Source organism: Chrysemys picta, chromosome 6 (genome assembly GCF_011386835.1).
Source record: "Chrysemys picta bellii isolate R12L10 chromosome 6, ASM1138683v2, whole genome shotgun sequence".
In the NCBI taxonomy this organism is placed as follows: domain Eukaryota; kingdom Metazoa; phylum Chordata; order Testudines; family Emydidae; genus Chrysemys; species Chrysemys picta.
In genome coordinates, this window is record NC_088796.1 from 119,505,520 (window position 1) to 119,522,206 (window position 16,687).

Below are 16,687 nucleotides of genomic sequence, written 5' to 3' on the forward strand. Positions count from 1 at the left end.
GGGGAGGGGGGAGCCCGGGGCTGGGATGGGGGGCAGCCAAAAATTTTTTTGCTTGGGGCGGCCCTGGGTCCAAAGACCAAACCTTAAGGAACCACTAGTAATCGCTCTCCAATCGGATAATTCACCTTTCAGCACAACCCATTGCCTTGTTCCCTTTAGCCAATTCCTTAACCCCATTACAATGCTTGTACTGATCCCCATCTTCCCTAATGTAACTAATAATTTCCCACGTGGCTCTGTGCCACATGCTTTATTGAGATCTACTGCACTTCCCTCAGCTAAAAAAAATCAGTTATTTTCTCAAAGAAATCAGATGAGTCTGCCGTGAGCTACCTTTGGTAAACCCATGTTGAATTACATTCCCTTTACTATTTACCACTATGAATGCCATTCTTTCCTTCACAGTTTACTCTAAAGCCTTGCATATTCCTGAGGTCAGACTAACAGGTCTGTAACTGACCGAATCACTCTCCCTACACCCTTCTTAAATACAGGTATGACATTAGCTATTCTCCAGTCATATGGTACTACCTCCCTCCCCCCATAGATCAGACTTTCCACTCACCTACATGAAAAAAACAGCAAGACCGAGGCTGAAAACCGTGGGAAAAGAACAGCAGGTACACTATTTAGGACCTCAGGCAACATGTGTCTGAGCAGCTGTTTGTGTTGATGGGATGAGAGCATATTTCTCCTCCCCATGGTACCTACCTCCAATTTTACCACCCAATCCAGTTTGGGATTGGCAGCTGCCAGTTCAATTAAAGAGCATTGCAAGCATTTTTAAGGAACAGCCATTATTATAGAAACTCAACACAGGTTTCTGTTTTAATGAGAAAATAATGATAGACTTGCATTGTATGCCTCACAGTCACTATGAAACAAAAGCAGGATAACAACATTTAAGTGGTTAATGTATACAGAAAACCAGGGCTGGTCAGATTGGTTGATAAAACATGACAACAGCGTCACCTTTTGGCTGTAAAACAAATCACTGTTACTGTTTTTACTTTCCCATAATCTGAATAAGGAGCAAGATGAAGCCAAAACTTTTTGAAACAACAACAACAACAACTCAGGAAACCTGCATTTGTAACCAAAAACTGGATCGTTACAATTCTAATGCTTAACTATTTTTCATTACACACTTGCACTAAAACCAGTCTTTGTCACAGAAAAGGGTTTTTTTTTATCATTTCTTTTGTGGAGCCCAAGTTAATTTGGCAGTAGTGTTCCTTTGTTGCATTTGATTTATGTATATAGAGAGATGTATGTCTGCCTATATTTATAGACTTATACGCTTGGTAGCATGCAACTGAAATAAAGAGGCGGCAAGTAAACTGGATAGCATTTCAGTTATCATAGCACTGAACCATGTGCTGCTGACGATGATGATTTTGCTTCCATAATTTCTGGAAGAGAAAGGGTTGGGTGGTAGAGAGGTTAGCTCTACTCGACTGGTACATGCAAACATTTTTTATTGCAGGATATGTGAAAATGCTGCTTAGATTCCATCCCAGTACAAAGGATACCAAGATGGCAAAACCACACTGGTTTTATAGGAGATTGACTTTATTTTCACAGCAGGAGTTGGGGGGAAGGAGCACACAAAGCAGGAGATGCCCCGTGACAAGCAATATAAAGCTGAAGAAGTGACAGCCAATGTTTTATTTAGTTATTTATTTTTTACTTACAAAAAATAATCCCTCCAGAAAACAACAGATGCATGTTTCTTAAAAGGTAAGAGAGCCAGGAACTCCTGACAATGCCCTCAGCCCTAGGTAACTGCAACCACGCAGAGGGAGAAGCAAATTCATTTCAAAGGGAGCAAAAGCTGTCAGAATCCAACCACTGCAGTGAGAAGTTCAAATGTACATGCCTTGATGTAAGACCATTTCTCAGGAATGAGCCACTTATGACATACAGCTTGATACCGTGTAATATTGCTAGAGAAGCGCTTTCCAAGATTTAGCTATGTCCTCCTCAAACCAAGAGGGATCCAAACCCCCCTCAATACAGGCGTGCAACTCCTGTAAGTGTTACTACACACAATACCTGCCCATCAGCTGGGCAACAGACTACTGAGTGTGTGGAATTATACACTAACACACCTTTATTGAACCGGGTCAGAATCGACTAGATTGGCATTTCCAAACAGCTGGTCTATTTGTATATGTGTATACTCTTAAGTATGACACACTTTAAAGAAATCAATACAAGACAATTGCCCAGTTCAAAAGGGTTTTCTTTTGTTCATAGGCAATTCATAGAACAGGTTTAATTAATGTTTATTGCCACTTTTACTACAATCCCTGAACACAGTCTTCAAAATGTTTGACCGTGTAAAGGAACCTGTGAGACACGTGTCAAACCACAGGCTGGAAAGAAATTAAAAACAAAATTGTTTTGGTTGTAAGCTCTATGTCTGCCCAATAAAAGCACCAGAATAATGTTCACAGTATCTAAAGCCGTTTTAGGTGAGCCTCAGAATAAAACACCATGTCAGGTCACAGAGCAGTATGAAAACAGAAGAGGGATTTAGGGGAGAGTCAGCCTCTTGGCTGATTTAAAAAGAAGTTAAAATAATAATTTTAGGTTTATAAAAACAATACATACATGTATATGTCTCCTAAAGTTGATAATTTCTAGTCCAGAAATTATGGTTCCCGGTTGTAAAATACGTATTGTATTGCTTTGCATGAAAAGAAAGAGTAAACCTGGCAGCCTCTATACTACATATGAATACAAAGCACAAGAATAAATACCACATTTCTTTTCTAAATGTCAGATTACAAACTGCTCAATACTTCGCAATTGTGATTCATGCAAATACCGTGTCAGGTCAAATGTTAATATTACAAATACTGCATCAGCTCAGTGCCATTTTATATCCCTTTTCATAAAAAAGAAATTCTCACTCACCCCCATAGCTGGCAAACAGCTTTGGAGAAAATAAATCTGTACACCCATAGCTCTTGTTCATTCTAGGATTCCAACCTCACACACATGTGCGCGCTCACACCCAGACACACAACACCCTTCATCACTGATTCCAAGCCTATGCACAAACTAAAGGTTCTCTATTTTGCTTTTAGCTCTGAAAACACTGAACAGCAAAAATAATCCTTTTTCTTGCCTCTCTCTCACACACACTCTCTATTACCTTCTTTAACTTTTTATTTCCTGGAAACCTGTATACTCTACATTAACTCCAAGGCCTTTTACACTGTATAAATATAGTTAAAGACATAACTTTTTCCCCTTTGTTTCATACCTCTGTTTGTGCCAGCATCTGGCTTGATTAAATTATTGCCTCAGAAAAAATTAAATGTCATTTTTTGAGTGTGTTCCCCTCTGATCTTTCTGACTCAGGTTATTCAATCTTTATTCATTTTGTACATATGCCTCTGCCCACACCCATCATAAAAATAGTCATTGCCCGCTAAATACAGATTGTATATTTAGAAAGTTATGTAAATATGCACTGAGAAACTGGAGACCAGTTCATATTGCAAGTATACAGGATCCTAAAGCTAAGGTTATCCGTTTGGCTTGGCATTCCCCCTCAGCTCTCTCCTAAACTGACAGATTGTGTTTGCAACAGAACAGGATACTTTATTAAATATTCTGATTGCAAAACATGGATTGTACATTTGCAGTAACAGTCTCCAATTTTTAAATGAAAAATTAAGAGAAAGGGGGGAAAAAATCTTCAACCCCTCTCCCCCCCCAAATAACAGCAAAAACAAAAAATCATTGCATTTTATGGCTATCTAGAGTAAACCAAAGTAACATTAACGTTCTTAATGCAGCAGGTGGGATGATGGAGAAGCTACAGGCAAGTCCAAAGGAAGCCTGGTGACACAACAGGTTACTCTGGGCCAAATTGTCTCGTTGATACAAAGCAGGGCTGGAAATTCAGTTAGAAGGAAGCACATATATTTGCCCTGCCTTAAGTTTCTGCCAACTTCTTCAGCCTCCGATGCTGACCTGTTGCAATGGGTCTGCTGCCAACGGCGATGACACCCTTCCTTGACCAGTCCACCCCTAACATCCTCTCCTTCTTTTTTTGGGTGTGTGTGTGGATTTTGTGGGTGGGTTTTTCTCTTTCGCTAATGGTGCCTGGAGATGGAGCAATCCTGTCTCTGTGGATCAGTGAGCTTGCTGTATCTTTAATAAATATCGGATTAAATGATGATGCTTTTTTTTTTTTTTTTTGGTTTCTCGGTCCCAAACACCCGTTTTATTGCAAGGGGATTATTCATTCTCTTCCTGGTTGGCATAAATTCCAGCCTCCCAGCGTAGTGCCAGGGCACTCTTCCTGCGATTCACCCTGGTAGCCTCAAGGACCTGGAAAAGAAAAAACACCACTTACTTTGGTTCCCTTCTTCCACTCCTCTCTCCATCCATCTCCCACCCCCCCAATAATTACTAGCACACAGAGTTAAATTATGCAGCCCACGCTCACTACTCAATCACATCAGCAGCATGACCGAGGCTACTTATGTCTCTAAGGGCTTGCCAGTGTGAGCAAGGGTTACACCAAATAGCTCATAAGGTCAAAGCTGGACTATTTAAATCCTAATATTCATACAGTAGCCTAACTTAGAAGTGGAGAAGTCAAGTCTAGCTCTGCAGGCCTAACTCAGGATGCTGCATACTCCCCATCCCAGTTCAGACAGGTCAAGTGACAGCCGGCAGGGGGAGGATGGTTACGAAGGATCCATTTTCATTCGCGTGCGGGGATGACGTACAGCACAAGGTAACCACATACATACAGGAACCTTATCAGAGGCACAGTTCCAGTCCACTGTGGACAACGGGAGCCTTGTCATTGACTTCAATCAGCTTTGGATCTAGCTCTTTGTCTTGCAGACTGTTTTTCATTTAAACGTGTCATTACCTGTAGACACAAGGGTCCTTCACGCTGGCTTGCTGTGGTGTTTGGACTGAAGCAAAATCAATGAAAAAGCCATTGCTTGGAACACATGCATGGAAGAACACAGAGTCCTTTGGGTGAAAGAACCACACACCACATGCCTAAAGAGGGATGATGTGATACACAGGCCCGGTCTTTGCCACCGGCACAAGGGTGAAGTTCCCCCTTGAGGAATAAAAGGAAATCTCAGACATACTCCATCAGATCCTTCCTCCAGCATGCTGTTTGTCCCAACTCCTCCATGTCTCACCAAACCTTTGAGAACGTTCCCAGGCTTAACCAATGCCAGAGAAGAACCACATGGGTGATCTAAAGTTTGAACCAAAGCCCACTGAAATCAATGGAAAATTGCTCAATGACTTCTAGGGGCTTTCAACCAGATCCTGCACGAGAAACATTTTCAAGGGGTTTATAGATTTAGGTTAAAAAAATCCAAACCAACTATGATGCCGCTAAAGTGTCCAGGTTAGCTAGCACATTCCTATTACTGCCACCCTTGTTGCCCTCTGCCCCACCAGCGTGTTCTACACATATATGGCATGTCTTGGCATTGTACAGACTGTCTGGCCTCTGGGGCTGGGATTGTGTTAAATCAGGTCTATAGACAGCCCAGCATAATAGGGCTCCAATCTGACTACAAATATCTGAATGTAAGAATGAGGACACTAGATACAAAGAGCAGCTGAAGGTAACCCAGCTGCCGGTTGGTGGGTGAGTAGAGGTTACTCGGTCTTGCAGCTCGTAACAATCCAGGACTGGACTCGTTCACAGATGTCAGCGTCTCCAGCTATATATGCAGTAAGGAGACTACAACTCCTGACAGACAGCTACAAATCATTGCTACTTGTGCTAAATGAGTATATTCTCTGTGGTCTAACCCTAGGATCCAAACTTTCATTTAGAGCTCAGAGACACTCAGCAGTTTGGGGAAAGAAGGGGTTTGGCAAAGCTTTGTTTGTGCCTTGTAGTTCGCATGCCCTCTAATTTCTTTTGACCCGGTGGATCAACAAACCCCAGAACTCAAGGTGAAACTAAGCCAGCACATGCAGTATTGAGTTGAAACCATAGCTCCTTTCCTGGCAGCAATGGGGAGTGACTATGTGTGCCTGAAACTCAGTCCAGGTTTACTGGAATGTTATAGTACTGAAGATCTGCATAAAGCTACGTATAGCCTCTTTGTAAACCATTAGGAGGCAAGACCATTCAAATGGAAGCAGGTCTGATTCCATCCAGCAGAGGGAGGTGGTGCTCACACTCCCACCAATATGTTTACAAGATAAAACCCTGCACCACTTCTTGAATAAAACTCCACAGAGACACTACAGCCGCTAATGGCATATTGATTCTGCTGCAGCTACAAAGCTGGGGACTGATGGTTTAAATGAGGTGTTAGGGATTCTGATTGCATAAACTATGCCCTCGGACAAGATCTCAAAGGGGTTCGGCACCACTGCCCAGTTTTTCTTGATAACTTGTTCAGAAGAATAAAGGAACGCAGTCGCTTTTTTAGCATCTGCATAATAGGAAATAAACTTTGGTGCTTTCTTAGCTTCAAAACTGGGGAATGTTGCTGAGCAGTGGCAGAAGCAGGAGAAAACGGGAATGAGGATTAAAGAGAAGTGCAGGGTAAAGGAGAAGTAACATTCTAACAGGATATGAAAAATAAATACAAAAGACACCAAACTCAGGGCAAAAACCTGAGGCCTTTATCGGAGCAAAACCACCATGGCAGTAGAGGAGAGTTTCGCACAATTTGGGCCTTAGTTTTAGGCTAACGTAAAACATAATGGAGTTTGTTTTAGTCCCAGTGTTCTAGGGCTGGTGTGAAATAAACATGGTTCCACTGACTTCAGTGCTGGTTTTTAACCAGCGGAGGATCTGGCCTTTTGGTTTAAGATTTCTGCTTTGGATCGGCACTATTTTAGCTTTAAGCTACCAAACCCCCAGAGCAGAGAGAAAGTCCTTCCCTCCATTACGTCCCCTTTGTCCCTCCTCTCTCTTCCTCTTCATCACTGGTGTAAAGCTGCTAACCTACTATCCGTGAACACTGTGTTCAGTCAAAGAACATGGCTGGCAGGAACAAATACTATGGGCTAGATCAGGGGTTCTCAAACTGGGGGGCCATGACCCCTCAGAGGGTCGTGAGGTTATTGCTTGGGGGGTCCACCCCGAATCCCACTTCATCTCCAGCATTTATAATAGTGTTAAATATTTTTAAAAGTGTTTTTAATTTATAGGGGGAGGGGGGCCGCATGAAAAGGCTTGCTGGGTGAAAGGGGTCACCAAGACAAAAGTTTGAGACCTACTGGGCTAAATCCTCAGCTGGTGTAAATGACAGCAACTGAGGAGCTGGCCCAGAGTTTGCATAGCTCCAATAGCATCTACCCGCTACAGCTTTGTTACTAGAACTTCTATAACCATACAAAATTAGCATTAGAGATTGACTAGTCATTGGAGAGGATGAAGCAGGATATTTATTTCCCCTGTGTGAGAATTACACTGTATTGAGGCATGATAGCAAACAACCATCATGTCTATTAGCTGGTCCCCAAAGCCTCTACTTAAATTTTTAACTTGGTCATTGGGCCAAAGAATGAGAAGTGCCAGGCACCACAGCTTCCAACGACTTTAACGTCTCTGTTGACTACTATACTTAGACTTCTGTAAGGTGTTTGACTTAGTACCGCATGACATTTTGATTAAAAAAAACTAGAATATAAAATTGTCATGGCACACATTAAATGGATTAAAAACTGGCTAACTGATAGGTCTCAAAACGTAATTGTAAATGGGGTACTGTCATTGAACAGGTGTGTTTCCACTGGGGTCCCGCAAGGATCGATTTTCTGCCTTATGCTATTTAACATTTTTATCAATGACCTGGAAGAAAACAAAATCATCACTGATAATGTTTGCAGATGACAAAAATTGGGAGTGGCAAAGAATGAAGAGGACGGGTCACTGATTCAGAGCAATCAGGATCGCTGGTAGACTGGCTGCAGGCAAACAATATACCTTTTAATATGGCTAAATGCAAATGTATGGGTGTGGGAACAAAGATGTAGGCCCCACAGGACTCTATTGTGGGAAGCAGACTCTGAAAAAGATTTGGTGTTGGGGTGGCGGGCGCATGACGACTTGATAATCAGCTGAATTTGAGCTCCCCTTGTGACACTGGCGAAAAGAGCTAATACTAATATGTGCTTCCTTCTAACTGAATTTCCAGCCCTGCTTTGTATCAACGAGACAATTTGGCCCAGAGTAACCTGTTGTGTCACCAGGCTTCCTTTGGACTTGCCTGTAGCTTCTCCATCATCCCACCTGCTGCATTAAGAACGTTAATGTTACTTTGGTTTACTCTAGATAGCCATAAAATGCAATGATTTTTTGTTTTTGCTGTTATTTGGGGGGGGAGAGGGGTTGAAGATTTTTTCCCCCCTTTCTCTTAATTTTTCATTTAAAAATTGGAGACTGTTACTGCAAATGTACAATCCATGTTTTGCAATCAGAATATTTAATAAAGTATCCTGTTCTGTTGCAAACACAATCTGTCAGTTTAGGAGAGAGCTGAGGGGGAATGCCAAGCCAAACGGATAACCTTAGCTTTAGGATCCTGTATACTTGCAATATGAACTGGTCTCCAGTTTCTCAGTGCATATTTACATAACTTTCTAAATATACAATCTGTATTTAGCGGGCAATGACTATTTTTATGATGGGTGTGGGCAGAGGCATATGTACAAAATGAATAAAGATTGAATAACCTGAGTCAGAAAGATCAGAGGGGAACACACTCAAAAAATGACACTCCTCCTGGCATGTTTCTGGGGGATGGAGCCGCTTCTCCTGCCAGGTGAGGGAAGGTGGCCACTGTCTCTGCAGCTGGACGCCACCTCCTCATTCCTAGTGCTGGTCGCCTTCCCCATCTGTGTGTGCTGGGCGCCCTGTATGGCCACTATCCTGTTATGGAGAGTGCCCGAGGTGGGGCAGATGCAGGGCCAGGGGAAATGAGGGAAGGGGGTGGGGTGGTGGGAAAGAGGCAGTGGGGAAGGAAGGGGGATGGGATAGGGCAGAGGGAAGAGAAGGGTATAGGGAATAGGACAGAGGGGAGAGGGATGGGGTAGGGGACAATGGGGAGTAAATTTGCAAAGCTGTATTAAGTCAATACGCAGTTGTAAACTTTTGAAAGAACAACCATATTTTGTTCAGCGTTACGAACAACCTCCATTCCCCAGGTGTTCGTAACTCTGAGGTTCTACTGTAAGAAGTCGCAGGCCTAATTGGGAACGGCTCAATTTCTCTACTAAAATCTGTGAAATGGACAGCAAAATGGACTCCAAACTAGTCCTGTGTCAAATATACAAGGAATCCCCAAAACAGGCTGAACGAGGTCCTTTTTTTTTTTTTTTTTGGAATGCCCATAATACACCCAGTTCTGGCCCCAAACACCTATTTCAATTGAGTAGCTATTTACTCCCACTGATGACCTCTGGAGTCTGTACAAGTGTCCAGCAATTGAGTGAAGTAACTGGACTACTCGCTGGAGAAAAGACATCAGAATCTGGCCTGCTACTCAGAGCTCTAAATATAGGCCTGGGTGCTAGCGTTAGATCATAGCGATTCTCATTTAGCACAAGTAGTAAAGACCTATAATTTGGAGCGAACAGTCAGGAACCGTATACCCCGAGCTGCATTTATGTGGCTTAGGGTGGCGACACTGGTGTCTGCTGAAGTGTCCAGCAAGTGGATTTAAGTCAACAGGACTATTCATGGAGTAAGGTGCTAATCAATGCAAGTCAAGGTATTGGAATCTTGCCCTCTGCTCTCGGCTACACTCATGCATGGCGTGGTATGAGTGGAACTGACAACAGAATTATCCCTACAGGAGTGAGGTGCCTAACTCCCAGATAACTTGCATCCTGTATGTAAAATGCACATGCTGAAAAACAGGACTGGGAATGGACATCTCCTTTGCTGTTACTGTTCTCTGGATTTTGTCACTTGTCTGGAATTGCCTCTAAAATTGGCACATAGGCTCCACAAAGATTATAACGTTAACAAAGCTAGGAGTGATTCTCTCAGGCTTCGACTGAATAATTGACAAGGCTACCTCGTAATGGAAAGAGTTCTAATGAAAATAGCCAAGTGATGTAAAAAATATGCTCTGTTTAGAAAAACTAATTTGACCACAAAGTCACATTAAACAGAGAGGTTTCAGATGGCAGAAACATTGAAAGGACAGAAAATATACATAAATATTTGGAATGATTTAGAACTGTGAAAATTGTTCTTCACCTCTCTTACTACACACATGTTGGGGTTCAGCTCGGAGATCTTAAGAGTTACAGAACATTGTTTTAATGCTAAGTTTTATTTTAAAGTGGATGGTTAACAGGATAAAAAAATATGACTGAAGCAGTCACTACAGTCAGGTACAAGTTTTAGCCACCGGCCCCCTAGTGGAGGATAGAGAGAAACTAATTTACTGGTGAATTATCCCATACTTGCTTGCTCATTGGCACCAGCAGATGAAGAATGCAAGCGAGGACAGAATTCAGTACCACTACACCTCACTCCAGAACCTGTTACTAAATGCAACTGACTAGTATTCTGCAACCCTAGTTAATTTCTCTCCATAGCAGAGGCAATATTGAGGTGAAGGAGCTGAATCTCTCTCTGATGCTGCTGACCTGAGCTCGACAGAATTAAACACAGAAAGACTTCAAAGATGACATACAAGCAGAGAGACTGAAATCCTGGCTCTCCTGAAGTTAATGGCAAAATTCTCAGGGACTTGTACGGGGACAGGATTTCACACATATTGTCTAAATTGACTTGCAATTGACTAAGAAGATTAGCTATATTCCAGCCTCCGATATTTGTACAAGTGAATTCAAGAGAACTTTTGCCAACAGGAGTAATTCCATGAGCATACGGAATTTGTTTTGTAAACTACAAAACAAAGTTAGAGCATATTTTCTCACCGTGGTTAGAGCTTGCCACGTTCTTTGGAATAATGGATCAACTGACTAGCACTCAATGCTATCAACTTCTTAAAGCTTACAGGCAAGTGGGCTGAAAAGCCAACAGGTGATGATGGCATCCAGTTGTTTGTGTGTTTTTAAGTCTTAATGCTGATAAATATTGAGGATGCTTCCAGCAAAATTCTCAAAACGTCACCTTTATTTGTGCATGCACAACTCTTCCCATGCAAACGTGATTTTTGTGCTCTATCACCCATTCATGGGCAGAGACGGAGTTCCAGTCAACTCTGAGAGTGTAAGTTCTACCAGCGGTGTGTACAAGGGACCGTGCACAAAAAACCTTTGCACGAGTGAACTGTGCACACGTAACTGCCAGCACAAATGCAGTAGACAGGTTGGCTGCTCTTGAGAAATTCCCCACGGCTGTCCAACAGAAAGTTAAATGCTTGAGTATTGGCCAGACAGGCACACAACTAACAGCACCAACAAAGAAAACTCTTTTTCTGCAGTGTGAAGATATTTTATTTACAGTACATACTTAGTGCTAAATCCTGCTTTTACAATATATGTACATACTGGGCTTCTGCAGAGTGCAATGGGAGCCTCACTTACATCAGAAGAATGTGTTATTGGTGCTGTGCAGCGTGTTGGAATGTGGTCATAGTCAACGGCAACGAAAACTAATCTGTCTTGCTATTCTGTGATTGGTAAGTTTACAGTGGTCACCTTTACAAACTTTTCAGTTTCCTCTGTAGCTAAACATTACCAGAGTATTCCTTATAGTATAGTAGGTTGAAGGAACACTAAGGGCTGGTCTACACTGGGGGGGGTGGGGGGAGGGGGCGCCCTTACTATGACACCCAAAAGGAGGAGGAGAGCGTGTGGTGGGGGAGTCCTCTACATTTTCTACCCACGGGGGGAGGAGGTTTAGGTCCGCATAGCTGTGTCTCTCAGGATTGTGGATTTTTCACACTTGAGAGATGTAGTTATGCCAATGTATATTTGCACTGTAGACCAACCCTACGTGTCAGAGCCCAGCTTTGCAGAGGTAAGGGCTGTGTAAGCATCCCCTCAAATGCTTGGCCAATACACTTCAATCCTGACTTAAAATGCCCCTGCTTCTGCAGCCTTGGGTCTCTTGGCTGTCAATAGTGCAAACTTGCATGCTGGTAATGGTCATATTGTGAGGTGGAACAAACTACCCAGGAGAGGGACATGAATGTGGCTACAGATGAAGTCACCAAACTCCTTTGTGACTTGGAACTGGGATTTGAAGCTATGCTGTCAAAGAGGGAAAGGTCAGTGTGTTTATCCTTTGTACAAATGTAGATATCATTGAAGACACCATCACTAGAGATAGGTTTCAGAGTAGCAACCGTGTTAGTCTGTATCCGCAAAAAGAACAGGAGTACTTGTGGCACCTTAGAGACTAACAAATTTATTAGAGCATAAGCTTTTGTGGACTACAGCCCACTTCTTCGGATGGATCACTAGAGATGCGCAAGAGTCACAATATTTGGATCTGGGTCCATAACTTCTCAAAGGTTGGGGATGTTTGGATCCGAGGTTTTACATTTGCCCATTACAGAGGGTTTCATCTGGGAAGGTTAGATCTGAATCTGGATGCTAACTCGCCCAATGCTCAGGAAAGTTCCCATCCTGGGTTTTGGTTTGGTGCCTTCCCTCTAATCACAATCTTCATCACTCTGAAAATTGTAATTAGAATCCAAGGATAAGGGGGAAAAAAGTGTTGATGGATAAGAGGGAATATCCCCCTGTGACACATGACCAGAAAGGGTTAAGCATCCTTCAGGATGAATAATTCAAATTTAACCCTTAAAAACATATGGGGAGACAATGTTTGTGTTTTTGTGTATTTACATATATATGGGTAGAGATCAACAATGTAATCAACAGTCCCTGTCTATGCTTTATTCTGTTAATTCAGAGATCAAAAGAAATTCTTAACATTTAAATGAACTGCAAACCTAGGATATAGCTGTATTCATCTCTCTTTGAAATGTACAGCCAATCATCTGTGAATGGTGGAAAAACAGGCAATTGCCGTATGTGGATAATTACCAGCGATGCTTAGGAAATGAGTGTCTATTGTTTATGGAGGGACTCCAGGCTGTCACAAGAAGGCCTGAGACTGTATAAAATGCAGGACCAGCTCTAGGCACCAGCAAAGCAAGCATGTGCGTGGGGTGGCACAATTCCAGGGGCGGCATTCTGGCCATTCTTTTTTTTTGCTTGGGGCGGCAAAAAACCTAGAGCCGGCCCTGATAAAATGGGCTTGGGTCCTGGTCCTGTCATCTCGGATCTGCTTGAGGCTTCATGCAGGGGAAGCCTAAGTCATAAGGAGTGAGATCCCAGTGCTGACTGGCCCTCCCTGAATACAAACATTGGACTATAACCTATGGACTTAATTCTGAAAGAACTCTGCAACTACAAAGCTCACCATCTCTCCTATGAATCTGAATCTCAGAACTGTACTCATGTCTGTGTGTATACTGATCTTTTAACCAATGCTCTCTCTCTTTTCTTTTTTAATAGATTTTATTTTAGTTTATATGAATTGGCTGTAGCGTTTATTTGGGTAAGATCTGGAATATTCATTAACCTGGCAGATAATGTGTCTGATCCTTTGGGATTGGTAGAACTTTTTATATGATGAATAAGATTTTCAGTAATCTTCATCATACTTGACTTGGGTATCTGGGTGGAGGCCTGAGGCTGGGTTACTTTAAGGGAACTGTGTTGTTGGCTTCTGGGTAACCAGTGAGGTATAATAGAAGCTGTTTTGTGCTGGCTTGGTAAATCTAAGTATTGGAATATCCACCAGCTTTGGGGATTGTCTGCCCCATTCTTTGCAGTTCACCCCAATTGAGTGACCTCAGTTGGCTCCCCTGGGACCCCGGTCACATCCTCACCCCTATTTTGATGTGAAAGAGCACTGACACTCAGCATGGAAATGCAAACTGAAACAACATGCATGTGGAATGACCATGCAAGAGAAAGCAAAGATAAGCAGTTGAAAAGTACCTCGGAAGTAACCTTGTTAGACAGTAATTTACAGGTGTACTGGTGGAAAGGAAAAGACCAGCATTAGTACATTGAACAGACGTGTTGAAGTTGGAAACAAAAAAACTGGGAACAGAACTTGAAGCAGTTTGGACCTGTTTAAGAGGTTAGTTAATGTATTTGTTTTTAAATGAAGTTGCTTAGCCAATTGCCATCATGTTTACTCTTATTGGTCAAACTATTTCAGTCATGCTGCTTGGCAGTGAATGAGGTATCCTCTTCCCATCGTCTCCCGCCCAGTGGCTTCTTCTTTGGAAGACACAGCTAGAGAAAGAGAATAACATTTTCTCCCCTTATGAAGCGAAGTCTTTCAAATGGCAAATACACTGGATTTGACCATTGTCAAAGCAGACTGCTCTGACCTGAAAGACAAAAGCTGACAATGCCTACAGGAGCTGCCATGTTGAAGAATAGCACACTGAAATTAGAGCAAAACAAAGCACCTTCTTGTGCCACTGGAGCAGGGCGCACCCAAGGCCCTGATCCTGCAAACACCGATTTTACTGTAATTTATTATGTGCTGCAGGACTTATGCATGTGGTTAATTTTAAGCACACAAATAGTCCCATCTTGCATACGTTAGTGTTTGTAGGACTGGGACTGGAGTCTGTTCAGCTTTGCTCCCTTCTGTGTTAGCCAGCAGAAAGGAGCATTTGACCCAATAGAACTTTTCTTCCAACAATTTTGAAAGTCTCTCAATTTCCTTGCATTCAGACGGTGAGCAGAGGTCTGCTCTACATGATCGGATTTTCAAAATGGCAGCTGCCTGTTTGCCTGTTAATTATGCTTTTTTTCAGTATATTGTAGACACTTGAAAATGGTTCAGTGATTTGCTCTCGTATGTAATTAGATCCAGCTCTCTTTTGCCTGAAACTGCATTTTAAAAGCCTCTGCTGACAAATCAGAACTAGTGGTTGTTTAAATAATTATTGCTTAGCCTGGCACATAAAATATTGTCTCTAACTAAGGCTGGTGCAAGCTTAGCATGGCAAAGCTACATCTTTATCATGTCATTTCTTATCCACCCCTCTCCCCACCCCCGTTTCAGGAGTAGTTTACACAAGGGAAAAGGAAAATATAGGGAGGAGAAAGAAAATATTCCAGCTGTTTACGGGAGGCTCACTCTGGTCTTACAAACACAGCCCTATGATAGGATTTTAGACAAGCAGAAAGGGGAACATAAATACATTTAAAAAAAAATTGGCTTCAGATGAGCTTCCGGAAAATGAGAATGAAAATAAAACTGGGCCAGACCTTTAGTGGGGGGGGTCAATCAGTGTAGCTCCTTTAACTTCAATGGAGCTACATCAATTTATCCAAGTGCAGGATCTGGTGCACAATTTGTTTGATGGTACTAATTGTATGGCAGTAATAGTGTTATCATCACTGAGCCGCCGTGATACACAGAGTTCTGTCTCTATGGCGTGATGTTCTTCATTTGGACCAAAGTTCTCAGTTAAGACACAGAAGCGCGTTTCAAACACAGACAAACAATCTTGGCCAACTTCTTTTCGAGAAGGCACCTGTACAACCCCACTGACTTCAATGGAGATGCATTGGGTAACTAAACAGAGTCTGGCCCTCAGCATCATGACATCTCTATGAGAGTAGCAGCACTCACATGTACTACATGGTAAACCACATACAGCAGGGGACAATGTAATGACTGCGACAAAGAATTGCAGTCATAAGCCATTGCTTGGTAAGTCACCTGCACCCATCAGTGCTACAAGGATGAGCGTGCAATCAGTCTTCATGCCTTAGCAAAGCAACTTCTGAACAATATCAAGATCTAAAGCAAAAAGGCTGATGGAAACAAAGTCCGAAGTTATTAAGGCCACATAAGGACTGATTCTCCTCTCCCTTATGCTGGTTTTACTTCACTAACTTAAATGAAGTTACTCCTGGGTTATACCCAGAGAAAGTGAGAGAAGAATGAGGTCCCAAAGCTCTTGAATGAAAGGCCTGACAGCATCATTCAACAGGCATTAGCACAGCAATATACACGAGGGGAAAATCCTAACAACACCCAATGAAAACTATCCACTTGCACCCAGAGGATAGAGCCCATTGGACAGTCACCTCTTCTGAAAGAGGCAGAGGACACCGGCGAGTAACTCATTCTTGAGACATGTCCTCACTGTAGAAAGGCAACAAGCCAAGTTAGCAAAGTTTCTCGTGTCAGATGAAGTCCCTAGAAGCAGGTGAGCGGAGACTACTCTCGCGTCCTACGGGGGAAGCCTGTTTACGGGCTGGATCCTGCTCCACGAAATCAATGGCAGTTTTGTCACTGACTTCAGTGGCAGCAGGCTCAGACCCTAAGATCTGTCCGCACTTCAAACCCACCCTTCTATCTTGCATTAACTTACAACCAAAAATGGAGTGGGATCTTTTTACATTTCACTGTTTCTAATCTGAAGTCTCAGACTCTGTTGATATAATGTTGAACACCAAAGATTAAAACCCAGCATATTCTGTAGGCTACTGTTTGTAGTATGAACTTTAAAGACTATAGGCCTGGTCCCCACTAAGCCCCCACTTCGGACTAAGGTACGCAAATTCAGCTACGTTAATAACGTAGCTGAATTCTAAGTACCTTAGTCCGAACTTACCGCGGGTCCAGACGCGGCAGGGAGGCTCCCCCGTCGATGCTGCGTACTCCTCTCGCCGAGCTGGAGTA

General features: G+C 42.7%; 1 protein-coding gene across 21 annotated transcripts in view; it reads right to left on the reverse strand.

Annotated features, from left to right (window-relative positions):
• Positions 1-800: 800 nt before the first annotated feature.
• PALM2AKAP2 (PALM2 and AKAP2 fusion) overlaps positions 801-16,687 on the reverse strand; it is a 498,698-nt gene continuing 482,811 nt past the window's right edge. For 17 of the 21 annotated variants that reach the window (XM_065550548.1, XM_024109973.3, XM_005292150.5 and 14 more), the window contains 2 exons: positions 13,969-14,007; positions 801-4,350 (listed from right to left, as the gene is read on the reverse strand). In XM_065550548.1, the coding sequence (XP_065406620.1) occupies positions 4,258-4,350; positions 13,969-14,007 (132 nt within the window). In that variant the 3' untranslated portion in view covers positions 801-4,257. The remainder of the gene's footprint in view (positions 4,351-13,968; positions 14,008-16,687) is intronic. The other 4 variants (XM_005292153.5, XM_005292152.5, XM_065550551.1 and 1 more) reach the window with 1 other exon arrangement.